We start from the raw sequence: 17566 nt of genomic DNA, 5'->3' as shown, positions 1-17566 counted from the left end.
CAGGGGCAGCTGAGTCTGTCCTGGACAAGTGTAGGATGTCTGACAGAGCTGTCTTTATCGTGTCAGTCTGTCTTTACTTACTTGGAGTCTCTGGTGGCCATAGTTAGCTTTGTAGTGGAGGGCTGGGCAGGCTGTAACACCCCCTCGAGTCTCTGATCATAATCCTAGGGTGGCTTAATTTTTTAACTGGGGTGTGCCTCCCCAGCGCTCTGAAATGGAGGAAAATGAGCAAGAATACTGAGGTTGGCCCCGGGTGGAGGATCTATGTTCTCTCCCGTCAAGATCTCCTAGTCCTCACCCTGCTGGAAGATTGCAGCTTGTAGTGTCACATACACCCCTGCAACCTCAGAGCTCTGCAACTTTATAGCAGTAAAGGGCAGATAGGTGGATCCAACATTTTATCCATTTACCTGCCTTGTGATCAGAATGATTAAAGTCTAAGGTTGTTCTCAATACCTGCTAGTGATTAGCTTGTCCCATTATGGCTCCTGACACCAAGATATCTGTTTCAGCCAGGGGTGGTGGCGCATGCCTTTAATCCTAGCACTTGGGAGGCAGAGGCAGGCGGATTTTTGAGTTCAAGGCCAGCCTAGTCTACAGAGTGAGTTCCAGGACAGCCAGGGCTACACAGAGAAACCCTGTCTCCAAAAACCAGAGAGAGAGAGAGAGAGAGAGAGAGAGAGAGAGAGAGAGATCTTTCAGGCCATCTAGGGTGAAATGGTCTCTTTCTAGATACATCCTAGCATGAACCTAACCTTACGTTACCACCTTCCCTACCTCGTCTACCCATCCTGATGTCCACAATTGCTTCTTTGTGTCTTCTCTTATCCAGGGCCTAGGTCAGGTCACATTGAGGTTGGCTGACTTGCAGTTGTTCCCTGGTCTTGGTTTCCAGGGGCAGCTCCATTTTAAACAGTAGATCCTATCTCTGTGTGGTAGCAGTGCTGTCCCCTGAGCTGTAAAGTGTGACTGAGTGGGGTCTTTTCTCTGATGATGATCTGACCACTTGAGGAATCCACAGCTCGGCAAAGCTTGCAGCCGCATCTGTGACCTGCGGGGGCTGAGGTTTGTCCTGAGGGTAGTGATACCAGTCTTCCTCTAGCTTCCCTCCTGTGCCAGCCGGGAAACCAAGCAGCTGGGGCTCTGTTACACTTTCTTCTCCATGTTGTGTCCCCCCCCCCTTCTTTTGATATCATTTGTGGATTTCTGAAGTTTTGTCTGTCTTTGGGATAATGTCTATTTCCTGTCATTTTGATTTTCTTTTTCACCAGCTTACACAGAGGCAACCTACACTTGACCATTTTCAAGAAGTCTCCCAAGAGAGGAATTTTAAAGAAATATATGTTCTGAGTTCATTTTGGGGGGAAAAAAAACTACGATCATATTTACCTTGAAATGTAAAGGTTTTCATATCAATAACTAAAAATAACTGTAGTAAACTTATATTGAAATGCCCATAAAAGTATAGAAATCCCGAAGAAAAGTCACATTTCTGGTTTATTTAGGGTTTTTTTTGCAGAACATTTAACCTCAGAGATCCCTATCCCTTTGCTCAGTTTTGGGTTCCAAAGCTGTCAGGTCCCAAGAAAACAAGAGACTTGCTCTACATCGCCTTACATTTTATGGGTAAAGCCAAGGAGGCTTGGATAAAGTCACCTGTGACCTGGCTTCTAGAGGACTGCACCATGGTCTCTGCCCCACCCCCACTCCCTGCTCTCTACACTCCCTGAGGTCTCATCTTTGTTTCCTGACCAAAAATACCTCCAGTACAACCAAGTCTTCAGTTAGTTATCATTCCCCACTTCCCAGATATGCTAATACACATTAGGTCTAGCCCTGCCCCCTTCTTAAACAAACAAACAAACAAACAAACAAACATGCAACAAAATGAATCTCAGTGTCATATATAGGGTTTCATTGCTGAGAAGAGACACCGTGACCACTGCAACTCATATAAAGGACAACATTTAATTGGGGCTGGCTTACAGTTTCAGAGGTTCAGTCCATTTTCACTACTGTGTGAAGCATGGCAGCATCTAAGCAGGCATGGCGCTGGAGGAGCCGAGACTTCTACATCTTGTTCTGAAGGCAGCTAAGAGCAGACTATCTCCCAGGCAGCTGTGAGAAAGGTCTCAAAGCCCATCCCCAAAGGGACACACTTCCTCCAACAAGGCCACACCCACTCCAACAAGGCCACACCTCCTAGTAGCGCCACTCCCTGGGTCAAGTATATTCAAACCACCACACTGGACATGTTCTTTTCTGTTTTAGGTAGGAAATGGTGTGAGTGGTGTGTGTGAAAACTGGCGGAACACAGAGCAAGCTTGAGCTTCCCTCATTCTGTACTGTTGTCAGTCATGGTTGTTCTGAGAATATCCTCAGACCTTTTCTCTTCTCCTTCCAGATCATGTGTGCCCCACGGGGCAGGGATAGGTTTACTACCCCATCTTTCATCCAGCGGGATCCGTTCAGTCGTTTCCAGCCCACCTACCCCTATGTGCAGCACGAGATTGACTTGCCTCCCACCATCTCCCTGTCAGATGGGGAGGAGCCGCCTCCTTACCAAGGACCCTGCACTCTCCAGCTCCGGGACCCCGAGCAGCAGATGGAACTCAACCGCGAGTCCGTGAGGGCCCCGCCCAACCGAACCATTTTTGACAGTGACTTGATAGACATTTCTATGTACAACGGGGGACCATGCCCACCAAGCAGCCACTCGGGCATCAGCGCAGCTACCTGTAGCAGTAACGGAAGAATGGAGGAGCCGCCCCCGACCTACAGCGAGGTGATGGGCCACTACCCAGGCTCCTCGTTCTTCCATCACCAGCATAGCAACGCACACAGGGGCAGCAGAGCACAGTTCCAGCCGAACAACTCAGAGGGCACAATAGTACCCGTCAAGGGCAAAGACAGGAAGCCTGGGGACCTGGTCTGATTCCCTCCAGAGTGCACTTTTCAAGGAGAGAGAAACCTCAGCAGGGAGAGAGAGGCCCGCTCGCCCCATTGGCCCCGCTGCCACGGTGTTGTCCAGCTTTCCATGGTGGTTCAGCTGAGTAAAACCAAATGTGCAAGCGCGGTCTTCGTTTCTGATTCCTTTCACGGGAATTGCATGCAAACAAGACTGAAACACGATGCAAACTTCCATCTGGTTTGACTACAAACAGTGTTCATCTTGGGCAGGGGTGGAGACAGGGCTAGAGATGGTATTGAGCTTGAGGGGAGGGGTGTGCAGAGAAACCGAAAAGGCTGCTTTGAAGACATCATGAAAGTAAGACCCACAGAGGTATTTTTGACATATTTAATTCCAAAAGGAGACTGCGGATAAATGAGGCCACAATGGCTCGTTTTATTATTAACTGAATAAAGAGGGAAGAGAATTATTATATATTATCCTGGGGAAGAATCAGCCAGTTTGCTTTTTCTCCAAAGGTGTGAAACTTATTTTGTTTTAAAAATATGAGTCAAAACTCCTGTTTTGTGTGCCAAGGTTTAAAGTTGGAGAAGTTAGACGACTGAGAGGAAGTGGTTTGTATTGCGATGGTATGTTTTAAGAGTTGCACTATCTCAATGTTTAAAATATGGATGAGGGAACCGTGCCGTGTGAAGTTCCGTATGTTGTCGTGTCACCTGTGGCTGGCTACCAGGCCCAAGGAGCACTCCTGAGTGTCCACAGAGTCATGCAAGAAAGGCATTTGGGAATGTACCCTGGGGTTTACCAAATTAACGTACATTTAAAAAGTGGTTATGTCGCAAGAATTTGCAGCCAGAAGCAGTGTACTACTGAGGTATTTGGAGAGGTTAGCGAAAAGGACACTTGCATTGTGTACCGAGTGTCACGCAGAAGCTAGTCTTATTCCCAGCAGGGTCAGCAATTTAGTCTTTTTTTCACTGTAGCATGAAATATATTCAGATACATAACCCTATTTTATGCAATAAATCATCTAAAATGCAAGCTGGCTATTTTGTGTACTGCTGAACTATGGGTCACAGCAAGTCCATTGCCCCTCCCCTTTCCTAGGCAGCTCTGTTGAGTTCTGCGAGGGTACTCTGTTCAGCACCTGGCACCAGCAGGTGTCCCCAAGGCCACTTGGCTTTCTAAGTGCCGTGCTGGTAATGTTTAATATGCCCCTGGACTTGACAAAGGAACAAATTTGGCATAATAAGCCACTTAGATATCTCCAGTGCTGCATGTTAGGGGAATCCGGCACAGACCTACCAACACTCATGCCAAAGACTCACTTCTGCATAGCCAGTGTTTGTACCGTGGTAAGTTAGAGGTGGTGGGTCAGGGTGTGTGACTCAGGACAAGCATGGCAGGCAAAGTTGCATCTGGTATTTGAAGTCAGTTTATGATTTCTAATATTTCTAATGTAGAATTAAAAATACCCAACAACTTTCTTATGCAGATAGAAGAGCTGGTTTAGCACTAAGGCAGGCATCTGCAGTGGCAGGCCTGCTTTCTGCAAGTCTGGCCTCTGCATGCAACACAATGAACAGGAATGGAAATTCGGTGGCAGCTTTAACACCAAATCAGTCTGTCTCTGTGGTGTGTTACTGTTTTTAGAAGTGATTTCGTGAATTAACTCTGTATTCTTACCTGAGAACTAAATTGTTCAAAGCTGGAGTCCTGTCTGGCCCCAGGCCGCATTTCTGCTTGTCTTAGTAGGCAGGCCGCTGGCTTGGTTTGAGATTCGAAATCTCCATTGGATCCCTCAATTCTACACCGTAGCACCCACAGGAATAATCACAGCCAAAAGGAGAGAGAACAGATAGGTAGGAGTCATCAGCTTGTCTTAAACGCTGCTTGGAAGGATGTCCTCGTGAGGGTTTTGAGACACAGTGGCAGAGGAGAGGTTTCCGTCCTCCCTGGGATCTCACTGGTTGGACTTGGCATTGATGGCTACCAGGGGAAGGCGAGGTTATGGTTTTGTCATTCCAAATCCTAACTAGTTTTTGGTGAAGCTGGCGATCCAGCTTTTAGTTTCAGCTCCAAACTGCTTCTCAGTCCTTCCTTTTATTCTTCCTTCCTTTTCTACCAGTTGTGAGAATGAACTGAGATCAGAGACTTGTAAATAACTTTGGAACTCGGCAAGCACAAAGATATTTTGTAGATGCCAATAGTATAGGCAAAACAACTAATTCAAGTATATTATGTTTCAAAGGAGAAGTTGCTTTCTTATCATCACACACATACACACAATAAGATTTTGAGGCTGGGCCACTTTAAGGAAATTAGTATAAAAGCCAACACACAAAGGTCATAAAAATTAGTCCATTTCTCTCAGCACAGAGAGGCTTAGGTTGTAGCCTTCTAGCTGACTGCCCATGCCATGCTATCTCCTGGCTGTAAGATGTTGACTAAGCAGCTACTGTAAAGACACAGCTCATACAGTGGGGCTTGTTGTCTTTCAAGAAGCTGAGTGCTTAGAAATCTTGTGTTCAGTTTGGAAAGCGGTGAATTTAGGCAACTGACTGTAGGTTGTGCTGACAGATTATTCCCACGGGGCACTTGAGGAAAGGTTTACATTATTAGAAGGAGCAGTCCTGGGCAGGTCATTCATCTGTTGTCTCACAGTTTCCAGGACTGTGAAACATAAGGCCTGCAAATCCATCTCCTGGAGATCAGCTATTTGCTTCTTCCAAAATTCTATAAACATAGCAGCAATATTTAATAGAAGAGAATATGAAGCCAACGGCTCACCCAATTATGTTTACTGGGTAAGACACACCCCATGCCTTCGCCACCATAGACACACACCTAGCCCACAAGAGGTCACAGGGTGGCAGTGACTCAAACTTACAGGCATACTGTGAGAATTACACTTTTCCTTAGTAATTTTTAGCTCAAACTCGAGAGCCAAGGATGAGGATAAGCTGGGATGACTGTCTCTTCCCACAAAAACGGGACTTGAGCATATATATGAAAAATAGTATTTTTTTTTTTAAATTCTAAGTTGCTCCAATTGATCTTTATCAGGACCAAAAGGAAGTACTCGGAAAGCTGCTTTGATCTGAGGATCCATTCATAGGCTGGCCTTCCCCACGCGGGTGTAGGCTTTACATCCCTTACCCAACTGTTCTTCTTAGGCTCCTGGGGTCGATCCCTAAAATGCCCTCAGGCTATATTATTGAGGAAACCCATGTGGCCTCCACTGAGGTCTGCTGACACTCTGCTAGACAGAACATGGGCATTGCTGGACTCCAGGAGTTGGGCCACAGAGACACAGTGATTGTGCTTCCAGTGTTTTGGTTAGAATGGCAGCTGTACACCTCCTAAAACTCCCAGCAGTAGAGGCGAGGGGAACAAACCGGAAAGGATATTTGCTTTGTCACCTTTTGCTTTTCTGCCCTGTCGGTTGCCCATCAAGACTTGGACCCTAAAATTACAAGCAGCTTCAAGGCTTAAGACTGTACAGAATGCAACAAACCCTGTTGTGTGGCTTCCAGGGCCTTGTGTTCATGGGCCTTGGAGATAGGAACAAATCACTCCAGCATTCTCAGAACCTCCCCTCTCCCCCCCAGTCTATAGGTTTTAGGAATAAAGATGTCACTTAATAGCTGGCTTTGTCAGCTGGATGGCTAGCACAGGGCTGATGTCACAACACAGGGACATCTGAGCAAGGGACTTCTCCCCACACCCCATCTTTGTCCCTAGGTATGCTGGAGATACTGTAACGTGACAAGGTTAGCACTAGTCAGGTGATGCAGCAGCACATCTGCTCTTGGTCCCTCGCACGGGAAGTCCATCTCTAAGTAGCTGAGGTGCCTTGTTCTGATGTCAGGAGATACAGGGCCCAGCCCCAGCGTGTAGTGCTCTCCTCTGTTATGCCTCACTTGAAATGGTGCTTCTTCAACTGTTTGCTTTTATTTGTAAGGTGCTGTATATACATTGACCATATGCACATACTCTACCCAATGGGTAGAACAAGAAATTAATACTGTAATATATTGTACAGATACCAGTTTTAACAGAAATGGCATAGAATTTGTGAATGCCTATGTACTCCATCTTTTGTAAGGAAACTTGCAAATGATTACATACAGATAAAAATCTATGTAGTTTATTTTCCTATTAAATACCGTATTAACACCATGGAATGACGTCTGAAGGAGGAAGCAGCCGTTTATGACCAGCAAATACATAGGAATTAAGTCGCACCTATGCTCTGAAAACACTTTGGCAATTTCTAAGATATTTTTATTTTAATCCCTTTAGAAATAGTTAGACCAGTTTGGTTCTATTTTAGTCATGGGGGGGAAGCTGCTTTTGAGCTTGATCTATGTGCAGGCTTTTTCCCTCGATGTGTTGTTCAGTGTCAGGCCTCAGTGGGATGTGCAAATCTCTGATGACACACGTGGTGTCAGGAAAGTGAGTAACCTGTAGTAGAGGCTATTCAGCCTAAGGGCACTTGTGACCATTTGTGTCCCATGTTTCTTAGTGCCTTGTCTTGTAAATGGAAGCTATGGAGCCAATGAACTGTCTGGAATTTGTAGGGAGTGTCTCAGAAAAAAAGACCCATTGGGGAAGATGATTAAGGCAGGAAAAATGTTTTGAGTTGTCATTAGGGAACTGTCTGTTGAGAATAGACTGGTCCATTCTCTATTGTGTTCTGTGGTAGTCCTGACTACTAAGACAATTAGGTTTAATTATCAGGTTTCATGTTAAGGTGCATGTCAAGTCATATCTCTCCCAGTGTAGTCTTTATTATCCAATTGTCGCTTTGGCATTTTTGTCTATTTTTTCTTTTTTAAGCACAGAAGCTTTGGTGACCATTAAACCACCATGGATACTAAGTGCTATCCATAAAGGCAATCCATGGAATCCTGCCCGTTCAGTCCAAGCTAATCTAGTTAAGTCGCTGGGTGATCATTTGAGTAATTCCAGGTTTTTCTTTGTTCTGTGGTATGTGCTGATTTTCAAAGTCAGAAACAGAACTATCCCCCAATCAGGAAAAAAAGGAAGAAAAAAGCTCCGAGCTGGTATTAATGATGCTTACTGTGTGACAATTCTGACTCTGCTCTTTAACACTTCTGACAGAGCAGAGCAAATGTGACAGTGGGTACCTCCTATGTCTTTATCCAAATCCAAGGTAATGTCTCTGTCTACTACAGGGCACACCCTGAGGGTCCCAGGGTCAAGACCTGAGGCTTGATCACTGTCAGAAAATGGGCACTCTAGTGATTGTCAATGTTCTCAGCTCAGTAGTAAGATGTGTGACCAACCAGATTCCTTTCTACAGACCCAGCCTCTCAATGATGCTGGTTCTGTCTGATGTGCTTGCCTTTCAGAAATCTCAATTTCAATTCATATCCTTGTTGAGTTTAAAGTTGTTTTAAAATATATACAACAGTATCCACAGCATTTAGTTCATTTAATTTTTATTATAAAGCAATCTACTAAAAAAATACAATTGTATTTGAACCTTCCGATCTCTGTGAGCTATGATGATCAGAAGTCGGAGTCCTTTTGTGTTTAAACAACCATATGCTTACTCTTTAACATAACTCCTGCTAATATGTGGGAAGTGATTCACAACTGTCACCCACCTGCGTCTTTTGCTCAGGCGGCGATGTGCTTCAGACCTCAGGTCTGTAATTGCAATACTTTTGATGAAAGATGTTGCACAAGTGCTGTTTGTTAGTTATGAAATCAGGTTTTCTGCTTGTTCTTAATGCCATGGTCAAATCATAGCACAAAATCATTAAAAAATAATCAGTGACAAATTATCTGTTCCCTGGGGTTGTTTGTTCACTTTTCAGATACAACACATAAAAACTGATGTGTGTATGATCAGTCTCAGAAAATGCCTGTTGTCTGTGGTAGTGGAGATGGCATCCAAGGGAGAGCTCTTCTTGGGCTACACACCAACCCCAAGCCTGCTGCTCAACAGTCCCTAATTACTGGCTTTAAACTATTTCCATGAGTGTCTGCACACATATGTGTGCGTGTGTCAGAGCTCATGTGTGGTGAGGACAGCCTGCTCGGGTTAGGTCTGTCTACCACCTGACTTCCAAGAGCATTCTTGGCAGTGAACACCTTCAGTCCCTTTCTTACAGGTCTGTCGCTGACTTTTTAAAAGGACTTTGTGTGTTAGAAACCTGGGTAGAATCACAGGTTCTCAATCCTGAGTTCTAACACAAGGCATTCAGAACTGGTTCCTGAGAACATCGACCCCACAGGGGCTTCAGGTGGCTGTCACACAGCAAGCTAAGTAGGCCTGTCAAAAAACGCTTACTATTCCCTGATGGTGGAGGCTTTCAGATGTGCAGTGACCTACACTGAGAGGACAGTATTGATGTGCGCTCCGAGTGACACCAGGATGCGCTAACCCCACACAACCTGCCACTTAATGAGAAAAGGGGAATTTAGCATAAGAATAGAATGCTTTTTCCATTTCTGTAAATTTTTAATGAACAAACAAAATTCCACGACCTTACTGGAATAGTGGTTGGGCCCAAATACTAGTCCTAACATCCTCTTAGATTCAGAGTGAGGTTATTTTGGTGAAGGGCTTACAAAACTTAAGCAAATATAGGGCCTCTCATCCTTAGTCTCCAGTAAAACCACACTATGCTCTCAGGGAATTTCTCAATTCAGCAGCTCATTGGAGACACTCTCCAGATCTCCCAAAGCTAACACCGGTGTGAGCAAGGGGGGACAGGTGTCAGGCTCCCCCTTCTGCCCAGTTTACCACTGGTACAGATCACTTCAGTACTGGCAGATTTGAGTTCCTTTCAAAGAAAAAAAAACATCTAACCCAGGTTCTCAGTTGCTTCAGGAAAAGCAGGAGGATACCAGGAGGCACTGCTGAGTAACAGGTTTTGACACAACAGGAAGGCTAAGCCCCAGAGCAGGAGGCTGGGACTGCAGTTCACAATGGAGTATGCCTTGTGAGACTATCTTCTGCCTAGGTCCCCTGGCTGAGGACCTCGCAAGCTCTGAGGACCTCTGGTAAGACCTGATGCAGAAAACAAAGACCGGTCAGACAGCAGCTCACACTGGCCTTTGAAAAGAAATTCTCTTGGTGGTAATACGTGCATTAACAGTTTATAAGAACCTATTACCTAAATTACATTATTTAAAACACATTACATTTTCCTCATTATAATGTCTTCATCTGTTTGGCTTACATAGATTCTCATTAAAACACACACTTTGAAACGTCAGCCCCTACTGTAAAGCCCTTGTATTTGGAAATTCAGTTTCAAATGCTGTATTTTTGTCAAGACTTTAACTTTTGCCTCAAGAACGCAAATTTCATTTGCTGTTTTACTTCCAAAAAAAGTAAGAATAAAAGCCGGTTCTGTTAATGTGACTGCGCCAGTGATAACTACACTACACACCCCAAAGGCCTTGAGAATTCCCTTAAGATCTTTCAATACCACAGCAGTTCTGTTCAGTGGCTCCTGTAATTTAACCTTTCAGATAGTGTTCTCACTTAGCATTTCTTCAGTTGTCAACCACTGGTGAGTATAAAACAATCACTTGAACAAACGGCAAGTGTGGCTGTGAAACCCAAGCACAACCATGCCACCCCATTCTTCCGGGACCGCCAGCCCACCTTGGTCCTCATGTGCTGAGAATCTCATGCTACCCTGAGGTAAGTTGGGACATGCTATTTGCCACAGCATCTTTGGCATGGGGTTCTGAGGTGGCCTGGTTTTGTAAACGCTTCCTATATTCAGCAAAGAGCAGCTCAGACCTTGGGCTCAGCAGGCATTAGGTGGTTCAAGAGCTCACCTCAGATAATTAATGTCCTGGGCTGGAGGTAGTTCCAAACTCTCACTTACAGAGCATGTATGGTTGTTTCAGTCAAGCAGAGCCAGGGGCCACTTAAGGCGGAGGCAGCAGCCCACCGCATCCTCAGTGTCCACGTGAAGTGACAACTGCTAGCCAATGAGATCCCATTGTTCCTGTTTTCCAACCTGAAGGAACGGGCACATTAGCCACACTGTCTTCTGGGTGCAGGTCTGGCGGATGCTGTCCCCTGTACACAAGGCACACATCTGCCAAGGCGGAGAAGAACACACAGGCTTTGCTGCACAGTTGTTTTCGTTTTATGGTACTGGGAATACTTCATGGGAAATCTGCCCTCTTAATGTATCATAGGCTTTAAACTTCGTTTTCATGGGACTCACAGAGGGGAAACACTTTCTTTTGGTGAAACCTAGTATTTCCTGAGGATATCTTGATCTTCACTATACCAAAATCTTCCATAAATACCAGTTTCCAGTGCCTTCTGATGTTCTGGCAATTGGCAGCAATTAAATGGAAAATAAGTCTCAGCTGGCTTCAGGCATGCTATGACAGAGCTTCAGACACCATGGCCACTGTCTGGTGTTACACACGGGCAGGAAGAAAAAGGTGGACACATTTTGAATCAAGTAGACACTGAAAATTTCATGAGGCCAAATGTTCCATGATATTTAATGTTTAATATTTCACGTTACTTATATGTATAAAATCTAGATTTGATTGAGGTTTTCTCTTTCACTGCTATCAAATGTGGATTTAGGAAAAGGCAAAAAGGTATTTTATGATTGGAAGAGAAACTAGAGTCTCACGTATGGGTGAGTTGTGTGAAAGCTGCAGCTCGAATGCTTTGCTAAGGCCAGCTTTACTAGATGGCCACAGTGGACAGAGTAAGACTGGCCCTTTAGTCTTTCACTCCCACCTCATCACAACCCCACACTGAAGGGAAAATGAAGCTAAAGTAAGGTCACAGGATAGTTTAATTGTTTCCCTTTCAGGCCGCTCTAAAAATAAGATAAACAGAGTCAGTCTAAAGAAAGTAAGGTGCGAAGTTCAACTCCAAAGGGTGAAGGGCATCAGCAGAAGCCAGGCCCTGTATTACTGACTTCAGTTGTCCCTTCAGTGGCATACCTAAGTACCCGCCACAAGGGGGGAGGGACCACATGAATAGCGACTGGCTGAACTTCAGACCCAGGTCTTGGCTTCAGTGTCCTAACATGACCTCCTCAAGAGTCAAATTCTATAGCTCCCTTAGCCTGGATTTGGAGTTATCTGTATGAACAGAAGTAAAAGGTGACAATCTAAAATGCCCCCTCCCTAAAGTGCAACCAACGAAGGTGCTCACTCGTTCAACAAACACTGCATCAGGTTTTGTAGACATAGTTGTTTGACAATAATTTTTTTACTTTGCTTGTTACTGGTCAAAAGAGGTAAAGAGTACAAGCTGTGTGTCTGCAATAACCTGCCTCTGCTTCTCCAAGGAAACAGTGTACATGTTGACTGAGATCCTGGGTAACAGAGCCCTATGACTCTACGCTGCCATCACCAGATACCGAGCAGGTAAGGACACCCAGCCCCCCTTTGTGTGAGAGAAATAAAGCAACCGTGAGACAAGTTGGCCACCATAGTAAGAGTCCTAAGGAAATATGAAGTCAAATGAGTAAAAACACACTTGTCACAGAATCTTCAATCTAGTACTCAGAGGAGCAAACAAGGCAAGAGCTAACCTATGTTTACACAAACATGCCGTTACCCTTCCTAAAATCAAATCCAGGATTAAGAGTAAATATTTAGCTGGAAAAGGATGATACAGAGATGCTGTTAGTTTGTGTGGCATCTTTATGGAATTGTCAAAAGATGACAAAAAGTGCCTTTTACCATATGTATGTTAAAATAAAAAAGTTAGGTTTCAGTGCTGTTGCCTTAGAAACTGCAGCAGGACGCCTCAGGCCCCTCTCAGATGGATGGGAGTTGAGCTTCTGAGCCCTGCTGAGCAGACTTTCATGGGACACTCTCTGCACGTGTCCTCCTCAGTTCAGGGGACTGTTTACTAATATTTAAATCGGGCAAAATTCAAGACAGAGAAGACTGGACCAATGGAGGTGGCCAAGAGGAGGGAAGAGTCACACGCTGGTGTCCTGACATTTGTTCTTATACTGATTTCCCAGAGAAAACAGCCAGGCTGTGGTTCCCCATAGATCACTTCCTATGAAGCCACACTCTGAGACTGAAATCTTCTTATCAAGGCCATTCAAGCAAATCCAGAGAATAAGTGTGGTCCCACTCTGCCCTCAAGGGTTCTACAGTCAGGGTGTATTCTTCCTACTAAGAAGATCATTCTTATCAAAATAACCAAATAAATGCCACAGGATACTCAGGATCTATAATTACAGTTAGTGACTATCAGTGATGTAAAGGGAAGAATACAGCTTAATTTTCAAAGCTCAGTCCTGGAGACACAGGAGATATCGACTTGTTTTGACTGGTTAGAAGGAACAGAGGACACAGATGTCACAAAGGGAAAGAAAAAAAAACAACAACAACAAACCTCCTAGGGAAAATCAAGCCAGAGAGCCTAACTCAGCATTCTCCTGTGAGAAGCTCAGAGTATAAGAGAACAGTCTCTTTAAAAGGCCATGCCAGAGTTCACGGTGAAAGAGGAATTCTGGGAAAGAAGTGTCCAGAGACCATTCCAATCATCAGGAAAGACCCAGGGGCCAGACTTGCTGTCCTTTGGGTGTATGACTTTTCTTTTTTTCCTTCCCTTTCTCTTTTTTAATGGATACCCTACTCAGTTCAAAATTGGCCAACACCATACACATGGGCCAATGGAGACAAGCACAGTTACTATCTGAAGAACCCTGCTCACTGCTTCCCCGGACCCTGTTTGCAAATTTTCAACTCAGAGACCCACACATCCCTCCCCACATGCTAGTGTGCTAGTCAGGCTCAAGGCCAAGGCCTGCATGACTCTTGACACCAAGTCCTTGCTTACGTCAACTAAACAGTGACTTCTTGATGCCACAACTAAATGGTGTGCAGAAAGGGCCCTTAAGTAGGTCAGGGAGAACTTCCAACCATTTAAATTTACCATATGCAGACTCAAGTTTTGAAAATCTGAAATACACAAGCAAATGAGCTGCAGCTACCAGGAAAATTATTCCTTTAATTTTATAACAACCTCTATTTAGGAGCCCTTTAATAATTAAAAAAAATGTGTGGATATATTGCAAAAAAATCTTCTTTATTTCAAAAAGAACTAGAAAAGGTGAGCTCCCACTTCCCCCTGATTTGTAAAGTTATTCTAGCCCCTCCCTGCTGTTACCATCTATAATGGCTTGTTTTCTATCTGAAGCCATTGTGAAATCCTGAAGACCTGCACACGGTGCAGAGACTAGTAAAAGAAGCAGCGTGTCTAAAATACAGCTTTCTTTTCTTCAAACACCTCTTCTGCCCAAAGTATAAATATGTTTAAAATTCCTAGAATCGTGGTTGAAGACCACAGAAAGAAGGAACTAACCAGCTTCTTCCCCCAGAGCATAGAGCATGTAGCTCCGTCCTCTGTGAAGATGATGGAGGGAGAGCAGATTTATGATGGGAAACTCAGGGGAATGTACTGAAGGCTTAGTTTTGTTATTTCACTGGGGGAGGCAGCTAATCCCAATACATCTTCTCCCTTTGGTGAGATTGAACTGCACCCCATTTTGCACAAAAGGCTCTGAGTAATGATGTGATATTCTAAAAGGCTGGTTTTTTGCTTTATTCTTCATCAGACTAAGCCTTCATTTGAACCTAATTTGCTAGGCAAATGCTTTTTGTTCATATTTAAAACATTAAATCTCAGTCACAGCTCCATTTATGACATGAGTATATCTTTCAAAAGGATGGGTGTGCTCACCAGGCATGGAGCTGTCTGGGTTCCCTTGCAGCTCAGAGAAATGCAAAATCTACTTTAAATAAATATAGTTCAGCATATACAAAAATCTATATACATTATACATTTTGATAAGTTGATGTTACTGTTGTCTGCTATCAACACATTACAGGGTTGCCTTAAAGATAATACACCGGCAACAACATTTTTATGACATAACTGATGCCAAATTGTAACAATGTAACTTCAGAGGTCTTTAGAAATGTTTCCATTGGATATAAAAGCACACACAAGCATTTCCTCATCTGCACTGAGTACACATGACCCAGACATAAAACTGGACGGTGATAAGTCTCCAACGGACTAGGTAGAAGATATCAACTCAGGACAAGAAAGCTGTCGTCTTATGATTATTAGCAATGTCTTAAGAGCTGTCCAATTATGTGCTATAACAGATAAAAGGTTTTAGGAGAAATAATTCTACGTAACACCACATGTTAGCATAGCATTCTTGGTGGCTTAAAAGGGAGGAAATGTGAACACACGAGCATTTAGTATCTTCCTATTTAATAAGCATGCTTCGATGTGGTGCCAGGTTTACATTGTATTTGCAAGTCAGTTTGTACCAGTGCACTCAGTGAATTCTGCCTCAGATTAATCATGCTGGCAACAGAAAAAAGAACAGGACAAATTCCCCTCTGTAATTCTTCCAACCCAGAAAGAATTCACCCCCAGCATTTTTACTTAAATGGTGTTTCAATATAATGACTGAGTGCCTCGAGTGTGAAGTTATTCCCCCATTTCCTAAATTTGGCTAAATTCAGCATTTGACATAAACTCTGGCATGAAGCAGGGAGTGACTGGGATAGCAATGTGACAAGGCCTCAGATATTCTCCTGATGCTAAGTCAAAGCCAATGCTCTCTAAAGAGGCATTTCTTGCCCCAGTGTCCAAACAGAAAGACACTACAGTCATGGCACTTGCCTTACAGCCATTGAATGATTACAAGCAGTGAGCTTTTTGCTATAAAAAAATCAAGCAGAATATTTAAGGAGTAATTTTCCCCTTCCAATATGAGAAACCTAAGCCACAACACTAATGGTACTCATGACAGACAGGCCTCTTTTGTTTTGATCAGGGATAAAGACTGAAATCCCAAAGGAGTTGAAGCAGCAGCAGGAGAGATCTTAGAAACCAATGAACCACATGGAGCACTGCCCTTCGGTTATCTACAAGCACCACCCATGAGCATCCATCTTGTCCACATTCTGTCACAGACTTTTGCTCCTACCAAAATCATCAGTGGTCTTTCAAAGTTTGATACTTGCGGATGCATGTGACGGCAATAATAGTATAAAACTTCTACTTTCTCCAAGATTAGTTGGAGAAGACACATTACAAGGATGTCTGGCAGTCCATGTGACCATCCACCAAGCACAGTCAAGATTGAAAAGGAATCAGCTTTAAAAAAATGTGAAGTTGACAAGCTCCAGTTAAAACCCATTTTAAAGATCTATTTCAGTACATAGCCAATATATCTTATTTATAAATGCAAGACTGTTACATGACCTCCTTGAAATAAGGTCTACATGGCAAGTGGGAGGGAACTTCTCTAGTCTCCTCATCCAGAGTCTGAATGGTGTATGTTCAATCCCACAGAACTGGGTACTTAATGACTTTTCCTCTAGGAGTGGACTGACCAGCACACACTTACTGCAGATGTCGGAGAAATGAAGCAAAAAGAACTCTGATTTCAAGGACATTAACTATTGCTTATTGCTGCAACTCATAAAAAATTTGTATGCTAGGGTCATTTCTTCATTTTGGAAAACATTGATTCCCTCCCACCTATTGTTTAATTAAAAAAAAAAAACTATCTTTGTTCTTTAACCCTCAGAGAATGAATACATTTAGGCAAGTAACCAAAAAAAAAAAAAAGAAAAAAAAAATCAGAAACACTTTCTTTGCCCAGTGTCTACAGAGGGTTAAAGTGTAGGATTTTCTGTAATAAGGCACCCTTATTCCACTTTTTTCTTAAAAGAAACTTTTTCTTTGGTTTCTTGTAACTTTTCAGTGAGTCTGTCCTTTGTCTCCTCCATCTTCTCTGTGATGAGCTCCTTAGTTTCCTCCATTCTGCCCTGCAAATACTCCTTGACAGGCGGTGGGGTTGACATGTAGCCATGACTGCGCAAATACTTCACGGTAAAGGATGTTCCTCCCAAGGTCACAGTGTAGCGGGCAGGCGTTGCAATCTTAAAGGGAAAGAAAGGCAAACAGGTGGATCAACATCTGGGTAGGACTAAATAAAATTAAGTTGAAATTTAAACTTTTGGTACTAATCAGTATAGACTATTGTTTGAGGTGAGTATAGCACCCTATGTTGTCTTTTCCTGCAGCCGATACCACTTCAGATTTCAGGGTTACCTGTTACAGACAGCTGCACTGACCCCCTTACTGAATACGAATAAGCACAGGGCCAGTCTGCCCACATGGCAGAAAGAAGGCGTGAGTGTGCACACAGCGGTGCCCTAAGGTCGCTGCCACCCACTGCACAGCTCAGAGTCCAACAGTGGGAGGGGCTGAGCAAGTCACAAGTCCTCGACAATCCTGTTCTTTGCTCTCTCTGTGTGGATGTTCCCGTCCCACACTGCAGGGTCTGGAGCTGACCGCTCCCTAGCTACGCAGTTAGGTTTCTATGTTTTGATCAGAAAAGGACAAAGAATCAGGAGACTTGAAGCAGTGCAAGAGCTTCACAGAAGCAAATGGCCACCTGGTACCAGGAGTCAAGCAGGCACACTACACGCAAGCAGCCTTTGCAAGGCGCCAAGCATGCTCCCTCAATCTTTCACAACTGCTCCTCTATTCCCACCAACCTGCTCTTAGAAGTTTTAATGGCTTCTGTGAAACCACACACACCATTACCTAATGAGCAGCCTGGG

General features: G+C 43.9%; 2 protein-coding genes across 5 annotated transcripts in view; one reads left to right on the top strand and one right to left on the bottom strand.

Moving 5' to 3' along the window:
- Positions 1-8727, top strand: part of Ldlrad4 (low density lipoprotein receptor class A domain containing 4) — a 327131-nt gene extending 318404 nt beyond the window's left edge. For all 4 annotated transcript variants that reach the window (XM_052155741.1, XM_052155740.1, XM_052155742.1 and 1 more), the window contains one exon: positions 2405-8727. In XM_052155741.1, the coding sequence (XP_052011701.1) occupies positions 2405-2935 (531 nt within the window). In that variant the 3' untranslated portion in view covers positions 2936-8727. The remainder of the gene's footprint in view (positions 1-2404) is intronic.
- Fam210a (family with sequence similarity 210 member A) overlaps positions 8363-17566 on the bottom strand; it is a 48303-nt gene continuing 39099 nt past the window's right edge. Inside the window, exon 4 of the mRNA XM_052155744.1 lies at positions 8363-16879. Coding sequence (XP_052011704.1) covers positions 16646-16879 — 234 coding nt within the window. The 3' untranslated portion in view covers positions 8363-16645. The remainder of the gene's footprint in view (positions 16880-17566) is intronic.

This window comes from Apodemus sylvaticus, chromosome 13, assembly GCF_947179515.1.
Source record: "Apodemus sylvaticus chromosome 13, mApoSyl1.1, whole genome shotgun sequence".
Lineage (NCBI taxonomy): Eukaryota > Metazoa > Chordata > Mammalia > Rodentia > Muridae > Apodemus > Apodemus sylvaticus.
The sequence above is the reverse complement of the archived record's forward strand: the minus strand, read 5'-3'. Positions and strand labels throughout refer to the sequence as shown.